General features: G+C 39.7%; 1 protein-coding gene across 1 annotated transcript; it reads left to right on the top strand.

The window, feature by feature from the left end:
* Window positions 1-18,471: 18,471 nt before the first annotated feature.
* On the top strand, window positions 18,472-19,428 carry LOC136174718 (olfactory receptor 10A5). Its single transcript, XM_065944901.1, has one exon. It carries the CDS (start codon window positions 18,475-18,477, stop codon window positions 19,426-19,428), a length of 954 nt encoding a protein of 317 aa, XP_065800973.1. The 5' UTR covers window positions 18,472-18,474.
* Window positions 19,429-20,058: the final 630 nt, after the last annotated feature.

Raw genomic sequence — 20,058 nt, forward strand, 5'->3', positions numbered from 1 at the left:
CAAACACAGCTCTGTCTCAGTCTCTGTGGGGTCTCTGGGTCCTGGTGCACACAAGGTATGTTTGAGCCCTCTGGGCGTCTCTGGCGGGTATGGGGTTTGATTCTAAATGCGATTTTACTTACTGTCTTGCTGGGGCTTCTTTGCCCTTGGACATGGGGTATCTCCTCAAAGTCGCTACAGCCCCATGCAGTCGCCGCTCCAGCTGGAGATGGAGCAGACCAGAAGCTAACTGTGGCTCAGATCATGACTTTCTTACTGCCAAATTCAGACTTAAATTGAGGAAAGTAGGGAAAACCACTAGACCATTCAGGTATGACCTAAATCAAATCCCTTACAACTATACAGTGGAGGTGAAAAATAGATTCAAAGGATTAGATCTGACAGAGTGCCTGAAGAACTATGGATGGAGGTTCCTGACATTGTACAAGAGGCAGTGAACAAGACCATTCCCAAGAAAAAGAAATGCAAAAAAGGCAAAATGGTTGTCTGAGGAGGCCTTACAAACAGTTATGAAAAAGAAGAGAAGCAAAAGGCAAAGGAGAAAAGGAAAGATATACTCATTTGGATGAAGAGTTCCAAAGAATAGCAAGGAGAGAGAAGAAAGCCTTCCTCAGTGATCAGTGCAAAGCAATAGAGGAAAACAATAGAATGGGAAAGACTAGAGATCTCTTCGAGAAAATTAGAGATACCAAGGGAACTTTTCATGTAAAGATGGGCACAATAAAGGACAGAAATAGGATGGACCTAACAGAAGCAGAAGATATTAAGAAGAGGTGGCAAGAATACACAGAAGAACTATACAAAAAAGATCTTCATGACCCAGATAATCACAATGTGTGATCATTCACCTACAGCCAGGCATTCTGGAATGGAAAGTCAAGTGGGCCTTAGGAACCATCACTATGAACAAAGCTGATGGAAGTGATGGAATTCCAGTTGAGCTATTTCAAATCCTAAAAGATGATGCTGTGAAAGTGCTGCACTCAATATGCCAGCAAATTTGGAAAACTCAGCAGTGGCCACAGGACTGGCAAAGGTCAGTTTTCATTCCAATCCCAGAGAAAGGCAATACCAAAGAATGCTCCAACTACTGCACAATTGCACACATCTCACATGCTAGCAAAGTAATGCTCAAAACTCTCCATGCCAGGCTTCAACAGTATGTGAACTGTGAACTTCCAGATGTTCAAGCTGTATTTAGAAAGGCAGAGGAATCAGAGATCAAATTGCCAACATCTGTTGGATCCTTGAAAAAGCAAGAGAGATCCAGAAAAACATCTATTTCTGCTTTATTGACTATGCCAAAGCCTTGGCCTGTGTGGATCACAACAAACTCTGGAAAATTCTGAAAGAGATGGGAATACCAGACCACCTGACCTGCCTCTTGAGAAATCTGTATGCAGGTCAAGAAGCAACAGTTAGAACTGGACATAAAACAACACACTGGTTGCAAGTTTGGAAAGGAGTAAGTCAAGGTTGTATATTGTTACCCTGCTTATTTAATTTATATGCAGAGTACATCATGAGAAATGCTGTACTGGATGAAGCACAAGCTGGAGTCAGGATTTCTGGGAAAATATCAATAACCTCAGATATGAGGATGACACCCTTATGGCAGAAAGTGAAGAAGAACTAAAGAGACTTTTGATGAAAGTGAAAAAGGAGAGTGAACGGGTTGGCTTAAAATTCAGCATTCAGAAAACTAAGATCATGGCATCTGGTCCTATCACTTCATGGCAGATAGATGGGGAAACAGTCAAAACAGTGGTAGACTTTATTTTCTTGGGCTCCAAAATCACTGCAGATGGTGACTGCAGCCATGAAATTAAAAGGGGTTTGCTTCTTGGAAGGAAAGTTATGACCAACCTAGACAGCTTATTAAAAAGCAGAGACATTACTTTGTGGGCAAAGATCAGTCTAGCCAAAGCTATGGTTTTTCCAATAGTCATGTATGGATGTGAGAGTTGGGTTATAAAGAAGGTTGAGTGCTGAAAAATTGATGCTTTTGAACTGTGGTGTTGGAGAAGGCTGTTGAGAGTCCTTAGACAGCAAGGAGATCAAACCAATCCATCCTAAAGGAAATCAGGCCTGAATATTAACTGGAAGGACTGGTGCTGAAGATGAATTGGCCACCTGATGGAAAGAACTGACTCATTAGAAAAGACTCTGATGCTGGGAAAGATTGGAGGCAGTAGGAGAAGGCGACAACAGAAGATGAGATGGTTGGATAGCATCACCGACTCAATGGACATGAATTTGAGCAAGCTTCAGGAGTTGGTGATGGACAAGGAAGCCTGGCGTGTTGCAGCCCATGGGGTTGCAAAGAATAGGACATGACTGAGTAACTGAACTGACCAACGAACAACCCTAAATTCGAGTGCCTCTAATATCACAGCTTCAGGATACACAATACAAAATGACAGAATTTAAAAGATAAATAGAAAATTCTTAGAATCCTAGGAGGAAATTTCTTTAATTCTCTCTCAGTAATTGTTATAGTAGCTAGAAAAATTAAGTAAGGACACGAAAGATTTGAGCATAATGTACATTTTTTTCTATATAGAGATAAATGAGTATGCTAAAATAAAAAATCTAAATCTCTATTATAATTGCTTGGTCAGTCAAATTTAACATTGCATGTTATAGTTCATATTTTCCTTTTGTTTAAGAATAGAATATCTGAGTTCCCAACTTTAATCTACAAGTATTTTTATCTTGATAAGCATCATAAAATCATACATTCATTTATCATCAATAATCCACAGAGTAAATTTTGTATACATGAAGATATTACACAATGATTCTCTAATTATGAGATAGTAATTATTTATTTTTGTGAAATTATGTCAGTAAAAAAACCAACTTTTGTTGCAATTTGTGATTTGTCACAGACACATTATTTGAACGTGTTGTAACTTCAGATATAAAATACTAAGAGGTTAAATTTATTTCCAGATGTTAGTTATAAATTTTAGTAAAGTATCAGTATTTGAAAAAAAAAAAGAAATATTTACAGGAGAAAATGAAAAGCTATTGGTTTATCAAATATATTTTGAGAGAAAATAGGTGCAAAGTCAAAATATGAAAAGAAAAACAGAGCTCTTAGTTTCAATGAATGTGGCACAAATATATCATTGATGTAATCGTACTTCCTACCTCTCAGTAAAATCATACTGATGCAACAACAAAGACAAGTGAAACAAACTCAGAAATATATTACAAATGAACGTACTTTCTGCCAATCTAGTTACATGACTATATTATCCATATATTAAACAATAGGACATTTGTTGAAAAATACCATTTCAATCAAGAAATTTTAACTTTCTAGAAGACAATACAGAGAGTAGGACATATTACATTGCAATGTACAGTTATTTTCTCTGTAGACCATTTATATATTCCTGCACTGCTAGGGTTCAACTTGACCATGTGACTTGGTGTACCTTTCCTCTGTGCAAGAATTTTACATCTCTCTCTGCTAAATTTTGGCCATGTGACCTCCTTTGTTCTGTGAATGTGGGTTTGAAGTGTGTGTCCTTTCACAGCTGAAACTTTTAACAGTTATTTTGTGGTTTACCAACTCTGCATTCTTCCTCAGCCATGAAACAATATATGAGATAGAGAATGCTCCATTCACACAGGTCCTCCCGTGAGAAGAACATGGAGTAAGACTGCAGTAAACCCACACTGAAAATGTAGCATAAGTAAAATACAAGTTAGTGTTGATGAAAGTCACTGAGATTTTAGTGGATGAAGTACATCACAACCTATGCTATCACTACTCTCCTGACTTACAGCTAGACGACAGATACTCCTATGGACAAAAATGTTGCCTGCCATTTCAGTAAACAAAAGATGTTGCCTGCTATCAAGCCACCAGCCACTCTCGCCAAACCTGGCAGTGAGGAGAGTTTAGGGTGGAGAAAAGCAAGATATTGACCTTTGATGAGCTTGCCCTATAGCTCAGCTAGTAAACGCATATCAAAGGAATAATTTCAATGAGCCCAGACTCTTGCATCTTCTCATACATAGAAAAACACTAAAATTATTAACTTGAAATGTCTATTTCTTATGATTAGGAGTAATCTTGATCTTCAACTACATGGTGGGTTTTTTCGTTGTTTGTTTTGTTTTTTTCCCACCAAAAATGCCTTTATTTCCTAGCTCCTCCCTTGCCTCTTTGGAGCAGTTCCTCAGAGTTATCCGTGAGGCTGCATCCTGGGCTATAGTCCTCAGTAAGGTACTGAACAAAGCCTAATTCTAAACTTTTAGGTTGTGCATTTTCTTTTCAGTTGATGCTTCCATAACAAATACTCTGAAAATTCTCTCCTTTGGGACAAAATATCTCAGGGGAAAAATAACACAGATGCAGGTCTTCGATAGATGACCATGAGCAGTACTTCCAGTTGAATCTAAAGAAAGAGACGCACGGAAACTCTTGTTCAAGATGGCAACATATTCAGGATCCTGAACTCATGTCCTCCCACAGATGCACTAACTCTACAGCCACATATGGAAGTTTCCTCTGAAAGAAACCCCCAAATTAGATGTGTGATCCCCACACATTGGAATAATGAGGTAAAAACAAAAAACCAGCTAGGAGAGACTGAGACACAATCATCATAATCCAACCCCCAGCATGATGGCCACAGTTGGGAGGGAACTCACAATCCTTCACTTCCCTGAGGAGTGAAGAGTTTAAACTCTATATATGGTACCCCAATTTTAAGACTTGAGCCTAAGAGACAAGCCCTCAAAACATATAGCTGCAAATGCCAACAAAGCTTGTGTCCATGAGGCCCACAAGGCTATATCAACCTGAGAAACAGTTCTTAAATGGCTCACACAGCACCCCCCAGGGCCCCAGGGCTCAGCAGAGCCAGAGGCAGCCAACTGAAAAGTGCTTAGACTTTCCATGAGGTAGACCTATTTGCTTATCTTAAAACATCAGCCTGAGGGCAAGCATCTAATTTAACACACATCTAGAGATTTCCTGAAATACTCTCCAAAGATGGAGGCCCGTCGGCACTATCTTTGCACTCTCACTCTGCCTCACTCCAGCTCCTAAGTATCTCTTGAGAAAGGAGCTTGTACGTTTGTCTGGTACCCCAATTTATGTGGGTATCACCCAGGGGACACCTCTTGGTCCCCTGGTTCTGGTGGCCAGCTAGGCTTATATTCTCAGGTCCCTTAGGACTATAATAAACAGAGAAAGAGTTCTTCACTGGCCATATCCCAAGGCACAGCAGAAAGGCAATGGACTAAGGTGCCCAGTCTTTCTGTAAAAGAGGCCTGTTAGCTTATCTTCATAGGTGCAGCCTTGGGGGCAGGCTTCATATTAAACACACATCTAAAGGCCCATGACCCTCTCCAGAGCCCTCAGAGGTTAGGCACCATCTTCAAGCTCTCCCTCTGCTGCACTGCAGATTGCCAGTATCTCCCAGGAAGGAGTGCACATATCCAGTGCCCTGGTTTTGGCAACTAATGCCCAGTGGATGCCCTTGACTACACAGTGGCCAGTGGAGCTTAGGTTCATGGGCCCCATAGGACCACAACAAACAGAGAAAAAGTTCCTAACCAGCTGTACCTGAGGGCACAGCAAAAAAAGTCAACAGACTATGACACCCAGCCTTTCTATGAAAGAAGCCTATTAGTTTATCTTTAAGGACAGTAAAGAATCTGCCTGCAATGCCGGAGACCTGGGTCTGATCCCTGGGTAGGTAAGATCCCCTGGAGGAGGGCATGGCAACCCTCTCCAGTGTTCTTTCCTGGAGAAAAAGAATCCCTATGGACAGAGGTGACTGGCATGGGGTCAAAAAGGACACGACTTAACAACTAATACTTTCCCAGTAATGATTACTGAGCCCTGCTCAATCCAAGTGCTAGAACTTTCAGTCCAAAGGGGAGTAGGCTGACATATAAACATTAGGACAATAGGTAATAACACATGCATAACAATTAGAAGTAGTAGCAATGTAAGAAGTGTGAGGAGTCAAGGTTTAAAATTGTATGCGAGATAGACATTCCAAGACAAATGAGTAGTTTAAGTATAAAAGGTAATAGAAGCAAGTATTCCTAGTGTGTAAAAGCATAAACTCAGAAGCCTAAATGCCTGGATTGTAATCCTGCCTCTCTTCCTGAGTAGCTGTAAGATATTGGACAAGTTACACAGCATATCTTGACTCCACGTCATCTATTGTTACTGTTCAGTTGCTTTCCTGTCCAACTCTTTGTGACCCCATGGACTGTAGCACGCCAGGCTTCCCTGTCCATCACCCACTCCCAGAGCTTGCTCAAACTCATGTCCATTGAGTCAGTGATGCCATCCGACCATCTCATTCTCTGTTGTCCCCTTCTCCTCCTGCCCTCAATCTTTCCCAGCATCACTGTCTTTTCTAATGAGTTGGCTCATCACATTAGGTGGCCAAAGTATTAGAGCTTCAGCATCAGTCCTTCCAATGAATATTCAGGGCTGATTTCCTTTAGGATTGACTGGTTGGATATCCTTACAGTCCAAGGGACTCTCAAGAGTCTTCTCCAACACCACATTTCAGAAGCATCAATTCTTTGGCTCTCAGCTTTCTTTATAGTCCAACTCTCACATCCATACATGACTACTGGAGAAACCAGAGCTCTGACGAGACGAACCTTTCTCGGCAAAGTAATGTCTCTGCTTTTTAATATGCTGTCTAGGTTGGTCATAACTTTTCTTCCAAGAAGCAAGCATTTTTTAATTTCATGGCTGCAGTCACCATCTGCAGTGATTTTGGAGCCCAAGAAAATAGTCTCTCACTGTTTCCATTGTTTCCCCATCTATTTGTCATGAAGTGATGGAACCAGATACCATGATCTTAGTTTTTTGAATGATTAGTTTTAAGCCAGCTTTTTCACTCTCCTCTTTCACCTTCATCAAGAGGCTCTTTAGTTCCTCTTCGCTTTCCGCCATAAGGGTGGTGTGTCATCTGCATATCTGAGGTTGTTGATATATCTCCTAGCATTCATGATTCCAGCTTGTGCTTCATCCAACCTGGCATTTCACATGAGGTACTCTGTGTGTAAGTTAAATAAGCAGGGTAACAATGTAGAACCTTGACGTACTCCTTCCTCAATTTTGAACTAGTCTGTTGTCCCATGTCCAGTTCTAACTGTTGCTTCTTGACCTGTATACAGGTTTCTCAGTAAGCAGGTAAGGTGGTCTGGTATTCCCATCTCCTTAAGATTTCTCCACAGTTTATTTGTGATCCACACAGTCAAAGGCTTTAGCATAGTCAATGAAGCAAAAGTAGATGTTTTTCTGTAATTCTCTTGCTTTTTCTATGAGCCAGTGGATGTTGGCAATTTGATCTAAAAGATGCTGATAATCACAGCACCTATTGCCTTGCATTGCTGTGAGATGTAAATGAATTAATATGTATAAAACACTGTTGAAGACTAAAAAGTGCTACGGAAATGTTAAGTATACTGGTCTAATCCTGACAATGATGATGGTGATATCAATGGTAATAATAATGAAAATGATAACATGGGAGAGAAGTCTAGAGGAGATTAGGGTGGGGATAGACAGGGACCAAATATTCAAGTTTTCTTTGCTAGGGCTTTGACTCTTACTCTGTGAACCATCTCCACTAAAAAGTTTTGAGCATGAAGTAACAATCAGCTATGTGTTTGGAAAGACTATGTGGTTGGAAAGCTATGTGTGGTGGAGAATGGGTGGCAGAGGAACAAAACCTGTGAGACAGATACAATTGTCCATGAGCCATAAACTCAGGGCAACACAAAATTACTTCTTAATCTCAAATTTTGAAGTCCTCCATCAAAATGGGTCAGCAGAGGAAGCATTAAGCAGACCTGACTGATGAGAGGAAAATCACTGCTGCTCTGGATCCCACCCAATCCTGTAAGCCTGCAGGCTATCAGGGGCTTGAGCTTCACAGCTGGCCTACTTGAAGCAGGATTTCACTAGGTGTAAATCTGCAGCCTGAGTTCATTACCCTCTCCCCAGATCTGACCCTGTCTCTTCGTCTAAGCTCTCCCTTCAGGCCCCCAGAGAGGCCACTGGGAGCCTCCTCAGCAGTGCTCCCTGAACAGCAGTATGTCTCATTAACAACTTTTTAATGAGGTCACAGCCTGTGACTGCTCATTAACAGGCTGGCTAGTCTGCAACCCCAGGGGTGGAAGAGACTGAAGACAGAAGCCAGTGAGGACAGAGTTCAGCCTATGGAGAGCTGAGGACAGGAAGAGAGAACTAATTTCCTTTTAGCAGAGATTCCAAGCTTTTACTCATGAGTCTCCAGGGTCCCTTCGAACTCTCGGTGACTATGATTCTGCAAACTAAGGTCTGGACAGAGGGTGGGAGGAGTTCCAACAGAATCTGGTAATCCTGGACTTGGACCAGCTCTTGGTCTTGAGAGACTTTTGAGAAAATCAAATGCTCCTCAGATTTTCTTTGATGCTTGCATAAAAGGAATTTTGCTCTTGAAACTTTTTGTCATCTTGCCTTACATAATCATGGATTCTTTTGCTATCTCCTTGTATGTCTAAGTATAGATTTTTTGTGCTATTTACCAAGTTCATTTAAACTGTACTTGTCCTGGGAGTTCAGTAGTTGGTCCTCCTCTATTTTTCTTGTGTACTATCTCTTAGAGTTTCCGCCATTGTCAAGTTTTCTTTCTTTTTTTTTAATTAATTGGAGGTTAACTGCTTTACAGCATTGCAGTGTGTTTTGTCATACATTGACATGAATCAGCCATGGAGTTACATGTATTCCCCATCCCATCCCGCCTCCCACCTCCCTCTCCATCCGATTCCTCTGGGTCTTCCCAGTGGACCAGGCCCGAGCACTTGTCTCATGCATCCCACCTGGGCTTCACCATTGTCAAGTTTTCAACAAATCACTCCTGTGACAATGAAACCTGAGTGTTGGCTTATATTTCCCATGACAATTATTACTAGTAATAATTGACCTCCTAACTCTTCTCTCAGACTTTGGTCATACTAAGTGTGTGTGCTAAGTTGCTTCAGTCATGTCCGACTCTGTGCAACACTATGGACTGTATCCTACCAGGCTCCTCTGTCCACGGGATTTTTCAGGCAAGAATATTGGAATGGATTGCCTATCTCTCCTCCAGGGAATCTTCCTAACCCAGGATCGAACCCATGTCTCTTGCGTCTCCTGCATTGGGAGGCAGGTTCTTTACTGCTAGTGCCACCTGGGAAACCAGTCATACTATAAAGACTTCTATACAGGCTTCACGCTCATTCAACCTTCTCACCATCTCTGGGCTTCTTTCTAAATACACATGTAATGATCCATCAAAATGATGTCCTAAATCCTTACAATTCACCCTCATCTACAGAATCAAAGTATGTTCTTAGCCTGTCATGCAAACCTATGTGTAATCCAGCTCAAGCTTATCTTTCCAGTCTCCATCTTTCCATACTCCAACAGTTGAGTGCATATTCAACAGTTGTCACACTGGTCTATTTTTTTTTATCCTTATATCATGCATTTCTAGTTTTTCTAAGCATAGTCTTTTTTTAATTCTCTTCAACAATTTAGAATCTGAAAAACCTGTATTCAAATCCTGTGCCTGATACTGAACAGCTTTAAATATCTATCCTTATATTTAATCATCTGTAAATGGGATGCAATATAATGAATAACATATGCATAACCAGATTTAATGTATTTTGATATACAATAGAATCAAAATTACATGAGCCAATTACTCCCATTCCTGGAACTGTTTGATTTTTCTATAGTATCTCTTTCAATTCAAAGTGGAGGATGGGTTGTATAGAATTCTCAAGGATGTTTGCTATAACTGTAACATGAGAAATCTAAAAAATGCTATCTCCTCCCAAGAAGCAGTGTGAATTAAGTAACTAACATTTACTGATAGGCAAATATGAGTTACACATTTTAAAATACGGTATCAGTTATTCCTCTCTGGTTTCATCACAATTTTTAAAATAGGATACTTGTTTCCAAAAAAGCAAGTAACTTGTTCCATTGTCACAACTATTTAAGTATCAAACCAAAAGTTTTAGTTTTGGTATGAATCCAAAACATCAAGTAGTTTAAAAATATTGCATATGACTTCTCTAAAATATAAAGGTAGAACTTGAAAAGAGCTATATAAAATAAGTAAATATTAAAAAATAATGTTTAACACAGAGATTAAAATAGTTCCTAGGAAAGAGATAATGAGGAAAGAAAATAAAACACAACAAAAATCAATGTTGAAATCAACTTAAATGGAAATTATCTGATCTATTCTGTGATGAACGATTTCTCTGAGAGAATTAAAAGCACTTATAAAATTACTTTTATTTTCTGAGTGAAAAAGATAACTGGCACAGAATAAATGTTCAATAAATGGCAGAATTTATGATTAAGACTTTATGTCTTTACACAATTTTTCTGTCTAAAACTCCTCCATCTCATAGCTTCCTCCCTATACTAAGTTAATTTCAACTTCTCTTTCAAGATTCAGCTCTAGTTTTATTCTTGGAATACAATGCTAATGTTTTCCTTCTAGAAACCCTCTCTGATTCCCATAGACAAAGCTAAGTTCACTAGCTTTTGTCACATATATCTTGGGCATATATTGCTGCTAAAGAATTTAAGAAAATATAATTAATTGTATTTTACATGCACATCTAATAGATGAGTATATGGACAACCTCTCACATTTATATTCCTTTGCCTGACACTCAGTAAGACTCATAAATGTTGAGTGATTAAGTTCCAAATCATTACCTCTAGCAGTGACCTCTCAGTCAAATGTTTTTCATGTTTTCCAGGTGTCTCTAAGACATTTCTGCTTATATAGCAAAGTATCTATCTAGCACAATGCTCTCAAACTATAATCTGTGAAATAAATTTTATGAAGATGCTTCCTTTTCCCTGATAATAGTACCAATAAACACAGCAGATAAGTTTTCACTAATTTCCTCCCCAAAATGTTCTTTAAATATGCTTTCCTCAGAAGGTCCCCTCCAGTTTTAACCACCCAAACTCACCAGAATGGTTATCCAAAATGCCCAGTAAAGAATGTGAACATGGCAATCCCTTTACTGGTAAGCAGTTTTAATAGCTTGTGAGGGTTTATTTGCATACACTGATAAAAACAACTCACCCAAAAGTGGTAACCATCTGCTGTGCTCCAATGTACAGCAAGTTATTCAAACCAACTTGCATTACCCATAATGAAACCCTTAACGAAACATATGAATACCAACAATCAAACATGAATGATGCAATTATGATCCACATAAAAAGAAAGAGGTGAACTTGAGCACCCAACCACCCTACTCAACATAAATGTCCAAACCGTCAGAACATGGAGCAAAGATCAGAGCTTGTTAAAGGCATGCTGAACTGGTTAACTAAGGGTTATGCACAGTTCATAAGACAACTCCATCCCCTGTGTGCTATGCCTACATGATGAAATCCTGAGCTCAAGGTTACTTAGAATAAAACACAAACTCTTTTTCCAGTCATTGTATCTAGACAATTTTTTCTTATTATTTACCCTTCGTTTTAATTTTTCATTGATTTATTTTTACATTCCATCAGGAAACACGTACACCAAGTTCTCAGAGTACAATGGTGAACAAATGCACTGCTGTTGAGTTGGTGCTTATCCAGTAAATGGATCAGAGAAGTAGAATTAAAACATCATTCAATGTACTTTACTCTGCTATTAATACAATGCCACAACTTGATAATTGCTATTATAGGAGTATACAACAAGTCTTCAACTCCTGAAAATTCTTCCTTGGAGACACTTTTTATTCATCTCTGTTAGTTCACATTCCCATTGCCAAAGCTGGTTATTTATTCCTCTTTTTGATTTCCCTTTTTGTTGTCATACCCTTTCACGTAATCAGTGTATATTTACACATGGGGTCCTGAAGGTACAACAAATAAATGAACAAGGCGCTGCCCTCTAAGAGCTCCTATGCATAGTGCTTCATTGTGCAATAATTCTACACGTTGGTAAGTGCCACAATGGGACTCTTCAACCAGTCTCTAAATCCTGCTAATTCTCCCTTGGCAAAACTCTTCCACATCTTTTATTTCAATTCTCATTGACACTGCCTCTGTCAATGGCCTAGCCAGGCTTTTGTTGCTGAAATATTACTGTACAGGCCTCCTCACTGTGCTCATGGCTTCATTCTTTCTTTCCAATCATCCTTTACACTCACGGCCAAGAACTGATGTATAGAATTTATAAATAAATATATAATTGTACAATGCTAACATAGCTATTAAGTAAAATCATAAAACTCTCTGAAGAAGGTTAAGTGAGACTTTTAACATAAGGGAGACAGGAAACTCTTTTCTTAGAAAGTAATGACAAAAAATCAGAAAGTCATTTCAGAAAATTGAGTAAGAGTTAACCAGGTGAAAATTAGTAGGAAAAACATTAGAAACAAATGAATTAACCTATGCAAAGATCCTAATGAAGGAAATTTTAATGAATTAGTGGAAAATAAAGAAGTCAATCTGGCAAATACTAAGTATAGTTGCAGAAACAGCAATGGTAGAAGTAATCAAAGTGATGCTGTCATCATACACTCAAGTGGAAAGTCCCTTCCTCTCCCTGATGGAAACCTTCAAGTCTCAACTCAAATAGTGTCTTGATGAAACCTGCTTTATATGACTTGGCATATTTTCTATACTTAATCCCTTTTCCTTTTCACAACAGGTATTGGGACATGGAGTAATTTTAAGATCTTTCCCTAGGTTATAGGGTTAGAAATTAATAGGGCAGGAACCAGAATGAAAGTATTATTTTGTTTCAAGTATCTTATTTTTATTAAAAATTTAATAAATTTGCATGATAAAATTAAGCACAAAAGAATATACTATCAAAATATCTCCCTCTCAGGGTTGACCTCTGTTCTTCCCCACTTTCCTGGCCCAAAGGAAATGAGTATTATCAGTTCTTTGTGTATCTTTCAAAAATTTACTGTTTACACATTTATATGTATGTGTATAATATTTAGCTCTATAAAATATATTTAATTGTATACTGTGTATACAGTTTCTTTCATCTTGCTTTTCTTCAAATAAAATTTTATCTTGAAGTTTACTCCACATTAATATATTCACAGTTACATAATATTGTAAGGGAGACAGGACCCCACTGGGCTTTCCCAGGGACAGGCCTTCCCCCATATCTCCTGCTTTAGCTCATCCCTGAAGTACCTAGATAATAGTATTTTACCAATATTTCCTGAGTTGTTCTGCAGATGTGAATCAACTTCCCCCTCTTCAACAAACGGAAGATATTAACTACTTGACTCCTCCTGGAGCCTCAGGACCAATAATGCTAACCCCTGTGACACTACTCTGTTACCTTACCATCAGCCATTCAGAGAATTGGGCACAAGTTGATCACAGACACTGAAACACCCCTCTCTTACCTGGCTTTTAAAAGTACTTTGCCAAAACCTTTCAGGGAGTTCAGGGCTCTTTAGGGCATAAATCTCCCATCTCCTTGCATGGCCTTGCAATAACCCTTTCTCTGCCCCAAATGCCTACATTTCAGTTTGGTTGGCCTCATTGTGCATCAGGCACACGAACTTGCATTAACAGGATTCACTGGAAATCTACAATTTCTAATCAATTGCCTAATGATAGAATTAAGATAATTTTTATATTACTTTACTATTAAAAACTGTGCTATAATAAGAAAGAGTTTAACTTTTCCTGTGTTTAAAATTCTGTGATTCCTAAAGCCTGAATCACCAGCTCTATCTTGTACTGCTCTCTGCTGCTGCTGCTGCTGCTGCTAAGTCGCTTCAGTCATGTCCAACTCTGTGCAACCCTAGGAACAGCAGCCCAGCAGGCTGCTCTGTCCACAGAATTCTCTAGGCAGGAATACTGGAATGGGTTGCCATTTCCATCTCCAGTACTGCTCTCTAGGCTTTTCAAAAGCCAATAGCCTCAATTCACTTGGTCAACCTCTGGGCACGCTCTTATAACAATGACTTGCCTACTATTAGCAAAATAAATAAATAAATAAATAAAAATATCCTATAAGAGAGGAAGCCTGTTTGAGTCCTTTCAGCAGTTTTCTTTTTCTTCCATCTTGGATTTTGTGTATGTTATTTAGTCGCTAAATGGTGTCTAATTCTTTGCAACCCCATAGACTGTGGCCCTTCAGGCTCCTCTGTTCATGGAATTTCCCAGGGAAGAATACTAAAGTGGATTGCTATTTCCTTCTCCATGGGACCTTCCCGGATCAGAGGTCAAACCTTTGTCTCTTGCTTGACAGGTGGATTCTTTACCACTGAGCCACCTTGGAAGCCACAATAATTCTATAAATGCAGTTTAAAAAGAATGCAGAGCAATAGGAATTTCATTATACAGGTAATCTTCTCTATGGTTGTAACAAAAGGCAACAGTGTGGCAATAGTTCAAAGAAATCACCTCAGTCTACCTTCTTCCTGCAGTCAGACTAGTTCAGGTCCCATGACACAGAGCTTGGCCTCAAAGATAATTTACCTTTCCTCTGTCCCCTTTTTCTCTTTCCGGATTTGCTTCTAAAGGCTCCATCTGGCCTCTATTTCCTTTCTTCTTCCATTTTTTTTGTCCAATATTATTGTTCAGTCCCTTTGCTAGGAGTTCAGATTCATAAATTCCAAGCATTCATAAGCTCTTTTCACAAGCCCCAGTGTTCAACACAAACATGGACAGGATGCTTGAATAGTATAGGTTACAGATCTCTATGGCCAAATTTTAAAAGTCACATAGGACCCACTATCTTTTCCAGTGAGGTTTTATTTCCTGATTAATGTATAAAAAATAGATATGAAGAGGCTTCTGAGCCAAAGTCAGGAACCAGTGAAGTTTGTGCATAGCAACTACTTAGTCTTAAAAGCTTAATTGTTTATTTGTTCAGTGCCTAGCTTCCCTCAATCAGATGTAAGCTTTAGGGGCACAGGGACTTTGCTTTGTTTATTTCTCTCTTTGAGGGTCTATAACAATGCCTGGCATATAGTAACCATTCAATGTTTGTTAATGAACAATTACTGATTATTGGGAAGGTTATTATGATATTCATGATACAGTAATATATATTCTGTGTGTGTATGTTAGTCTCTCAGTTGTGTCTGACTCTTTGTGAACCCATGGACTGTAACTCGCCAGGCTCCTCTGTCTTTAGAATTCTCCAAGCAAGGATACTGGAGTGTGTAGCCATTCACGTCTCTGCATGATCTTCCCAAGCCAGGGCTCGAACCCAGGTCCCCTGCATTGCAGGCAGATGCTTTACCATCTGAGCCACCAGAGAAGCCCCGTATATGCTATAATAGAATATACTAACATCCTTGCTAATATATCCCATCCTGCTCATACCAATCCTGTAAAATAAGCATATTTGTCTAAGCAATATGGAAATGGAAACTCAAAGAGTTTAATAAAATTGCTAGGCATCAGCAACCAGAGAGTTCCAGTGCTGGGATTTTTTTTTTTTCATTTACTTTAATCAGAGGATAATTACAATATTGTGATGGGTTTTGCCATATATTAAATATGAATCAGCTATAGGCATACACATGCAGGGCAGCAAAGGAGACAGAGAAAGGCTCTCAAATCATCCTACCCTCTCCTTCTCCCACTGAGTCCAAAAGTTTGTTCTTCATGTCTCTGTCTCCAGTGCTGGGATTAAACTTAAGTGAAGTCCCTCAGTCGTGTCCCACTCTTTACAACCCCATGGAGCCCACCAGGCTCCTCCATCCATGGAATTTTCTAGGCAAGAGTACTGGAGTGGGTTGCCATTTCCATCTCCAGGGGATCTTCCTGACTCAGGGATCGAACCCGGGTCTCCCGCATTGCGGGCAGACGCTTTACCGTCTGAGCCATCAGGGAATTAAACTTAGGTCACTCAGAATCCAAAACGTTTGTGCTTCTCTACACAATATCACACTCCTCAAGTTTGGTTTTCCTTTCTTGAACTTCATCCTGTTGTCATCTGACATTCCTTAGAGTCCCAAAGGACAGTGAAATCAAGAAAGGTCAGGTACTCTTGAGGAAAGGCAAGAAGAGGAGCAAAGTTGAGCCCAGAAACACCTGGGGGAAAATACAGGTGCCAGCCCTTCATGTGGCCCTGAGGACCAAAGAGGCACAGCTGGGAACAGATCTCCTGTCATGACTGGGTGCAGGGCCAACTCATCTAGTCTTCTCACCCACACCTGACACAGAGAAGGCTGCAGTGATCTGGCTTCAGGTCCAGTCGTTAATGACTCATCCAGGAAAGTGAGTAAGACTCCCTGGTATTTTTTCTGGTTCTTCTGACAGCAGAGTCAGAGTTTGTCAAACACTCGGGGCCCTGCATGAAGCATAGGTATCAGATAGAGCTGAACAAGGCAGATCTCCCTTCTGGGCACAGGTAAGGATCTCATCAAGGGCCAAATCAACCCAGGCCCATCTCAAGGTTCAGCTGCTCAGCTAGGCAAGGTTTGGTGGAACACCTAATTCCATTCCTCTGTCCACACTGGAACAATCTTATCAGTTTTCCCTCTTCCTGAGCCACAGTTTGCCCTTTCTTTGTCATAAGTGACATCTAAGACAACAAGCAGATTGAGATCACCCAGGGTTCTGTTTTTGTTTTCTCCAATTCTGTCCTGTAAATCTTTCTGGGTCAGAAAACTTCCAGTCACTGTAGCTTTGACAGAACATATATCTCCTGAAGTCTTGACTGTCTTCTAATTAACTCAGGAAAGACTTGCTTCAGTGGAACAAGATAGATCACATCAAGTACACGATTTCCTTAGATCAATTCTGTGGGTGCAGAAAGCCTAGAAGAGTGGGTTCCTCTTCCTAAGATAGTGAATGATTGGAAGAAGGTTTTTCTGGAAGTTCTGGAGGGACTGACAGGAGCCTGAAAAGTCTTTTGACTGTGATATGTGGTCTTGCTTTTTTGTTTTTACTTATTACCTGTCTGATTGCTTACAAGATAGTTTCCCTATTCTAAGATTTTTCTAAAAGTAAATGACAAAGATCAAGGCATATTGGTATATTTCCATTTGTGTGTCTTAATACACACCTGTGTCTGTGTGTATTAAGGAATGCTTTCAGTTAAAAAAGTTAGCTCAGTGATTTTTACTTTTTCCTAATTATTTATTTTTATAATATTGTCACAATAAAGTGCACCCTAAGTGTTCTTCACACCTTCAACCAACTTCATTTTCATCCTTATTTCTTAGAAAACCATCAAAGACTTTACTAGGTATCCCTTCTCCTTATACATTACCCCCACCAAGATACTATATATTTACTGTGTCAAGACCTTCACTGTGATTTTAATATAATTGATTATTTAAATATATCTTCCATTAGATTCTAAGCTTCGTGGAGGAAGAAAGCTTCATATCACCAGTACCTCAACAGAAGTGGAATAGATATTGAATTTTTTCATATGGTTTAAGATTCTCTTATTTAATATAGTCTAGGTTAATTATTTATGAATATTATTTTTTGAACATTCCCTCTAATCTTCCTCATACTTTTCACAGAATTTTTCTGAGGATCTGCTTCTTTTTTCCAACTTGTCCACTCTTGAAAGAGACGTAGTCGGACTCTCCTGGAACACACAGTTTATCTAATTAGGTGTACTACAATACTCCTCTCATATCTTAAATGTTGAAAGCCAGTGGATATTCTGAATTCTGACAATCAGTTGTCAATTGTAGCTTTGCTGGAATGAGGAGAAAGATCCTAAGGTTGTTACCTCATAATCTGATTAGTCAAGAAGGAATAAGCATTATATGACTAGAAGTACTCTACAGTTCTTATATTGAAAGGGGAGAGAAAGTGCATTAAAACTACCACAGTCTTTAGATATCCTTCCTTTGCATCTCATTGCCACATTTTCTACTACTTTGAGTCACGTCAAAACAAAACATGATAAAACAATTGACTTTTTCTACTCTATACCCTCTCAAATACTCTCAATGTTTGCAGTCCTTAAATGCATAAATAAACGCAAATCCTACTTTGGCAGTAGATGGAGAATATAAACACCATGAATCTTTAAAGAAGTGGGGATATATAATAGGCACAAATGGAAAATTTCTACTATTTTTCCATCTGACTCCACTCCATTGCCTCAGGACCCGTCTCACTTAACCCCACTACAAAGGTATTAAATGTGCAGCAGAAAATGAATGTATATAGATATGACCCAAGTTGTTTTAGTAAATATGATAACAAAGTAGAAAATTGATCATAAAGAATAAGAGTGGGGAAGGATGAGACATTGCCCATTTCAGAACTCAGACTCCATTCTTTTCTCCTTGTGTTGATTCTTAGGTAACACAAGGCACTTTCTGTTACAACTGAGATCCTGACTGTGCTTCTTTCAAGACACTAAGAAAGAATCTGAAAACAAATCCAGAATCTGACTCTTCCAATCAAGAGTCTCTCTCCATGACCACAGCTGGGGTGTTTTATCAATGGCTGAAGGAAACTGGACAAGAGTAAGTGAGTTTATCCTCATGAGTTTCTCTTCCTTACCTACTGAAATACAGTCATTACTCTTCCTGACATTTCTGTTCATCTACCTGGTCACTCTGCTGGGAAACAGCCTCATCATTCTGGTTACCTTGGCTGACCCCATGCTGCATAGCCCCATGTACTTCTTCCTCAGGAACTTGTCCTTTTTAGAGATTGGCTTCAACCTGGTCATTGTGCCCAAGATGCTGGGGACCCTGGTTGCCCAGGACACAACCATCTCCTTTCTTGGCTGTGCCACTCAGATGTATTTCTTCTTCTTCTTTGGGGTTTCTGAATGCTTCCTCCTGGCCACCATGGCCTATGACCGCTATGTAGCCATCTGCAGTCCCTTGCACTACCCAGTCATCATGAATCCAAGGACACGTGCCAAACTGGCAGCTGTCTCCTGGTTTCCAGGCATTCCTGTAGCTACTGTGCAGACCACGTGGCTCTTCAGCTTTCCATTCTGTGGCATCAACAAGGTGAACCACTTCTTCTGTGACAGCCCGCCTGTGCTGAGGCTGGTCTGTGCAGACACAGCACTGTTTGAGATCTATGCCATCATTGGAACCATTCTGGTTGTCATGATACCCTGTTTGCTGATCCTATGTTCCTACACTCGCATCGCTGCTGCCATCCTGAAGATTCCATCGGCAAAGGGGAAGCATAAAGCCTTCTCTACCTGCTCATCCCACCTTCTTGTTGTCTCCCTCTTCTATGTATCTTCAAGCCTCACCTACTTCCGTCCAAAATCCAATAATTCTCCTGAGAGCAAAAAAGTGCTATCACTGTCCTACACTATTGTAACTCCCATGTTGAACCCTATCATCTACAGCTTGAGAAATAATGAGGTGAAGAATGCCCTTGGTCGGACCTTCCACAAGGCTTTAGGTGTCAGAAACTGCTTTCTGTAGACATTTTGAGGTGGAACTGAAGTTTATTAAGTGAGGAACAATCAGTTCCATGTTGGGGATTCCTCTCTGCCTCTGTTTTCATCTGTTTGGGATTAAACCCAGCTGCTGCAATGGCTGTTGAAAAGACCAGTGGAGGGAAGGAGCACAGAGGTGTGTTGCACCCATCATTATTGTGTGCCATGTTCCTCTGTTTGCCCAGTATGGACTTACCATTCCTTATCTTAATGGTACAAATGCTATTTTGAAACTTCTGTGACCAATATATTCTAGGTATTTACTGTGCTAATGTGCACCAGTGTGACATACACTGGGGACAGTGTGAAATTTCTTATAATGTGAACTTGGGGACATAAGAGTCTTCTTGATACTTTACTTTGTGTTCTGCAAGACTGACTCCATCAATAGAAATAAAGGCATAAATCCCCCATGCATTATTTGTCCCATTTATTCATTTCATTTCACATACCTGAGGCAGTTTTGGCTTTAAATTTGTATTTAGCATGGTAGAGAAAAAGTGGATCACTAATCCCCAAGACTGTCCTTTCATAACTCCAATATCCTTAGTCACCTCCTTTCAGGCTATTTTTTCTGAGGTAGAATGGTCAGAGTTTCCAATTTTCACTCTTCTAT

This window comes from Muntiacus reevesi, chromosome 9 (assembly GCF_963930625.1).
Source record: "Muntiacus reevesi chromosome 9, mMunRee1.1, whole genome shotgun sequence".
In the NCBI taxonomy this organism is placed as follows: Eukaryota; Metazoa; Chordata; class Mammalia; order Artiodactyla; family Cervidae; genus Muntiacus; species Muntiacus reevesi.

What these genes read in the sequence shown, in the direction of transcription:
- LOC136174718 (XM_065944901.1), top strand. Translation starts at nt 18,475, where the DNA reads ATGGCTGAAGGAAACTGGACAAGAGTAAGTGAGTTTATCCTCATGAGT.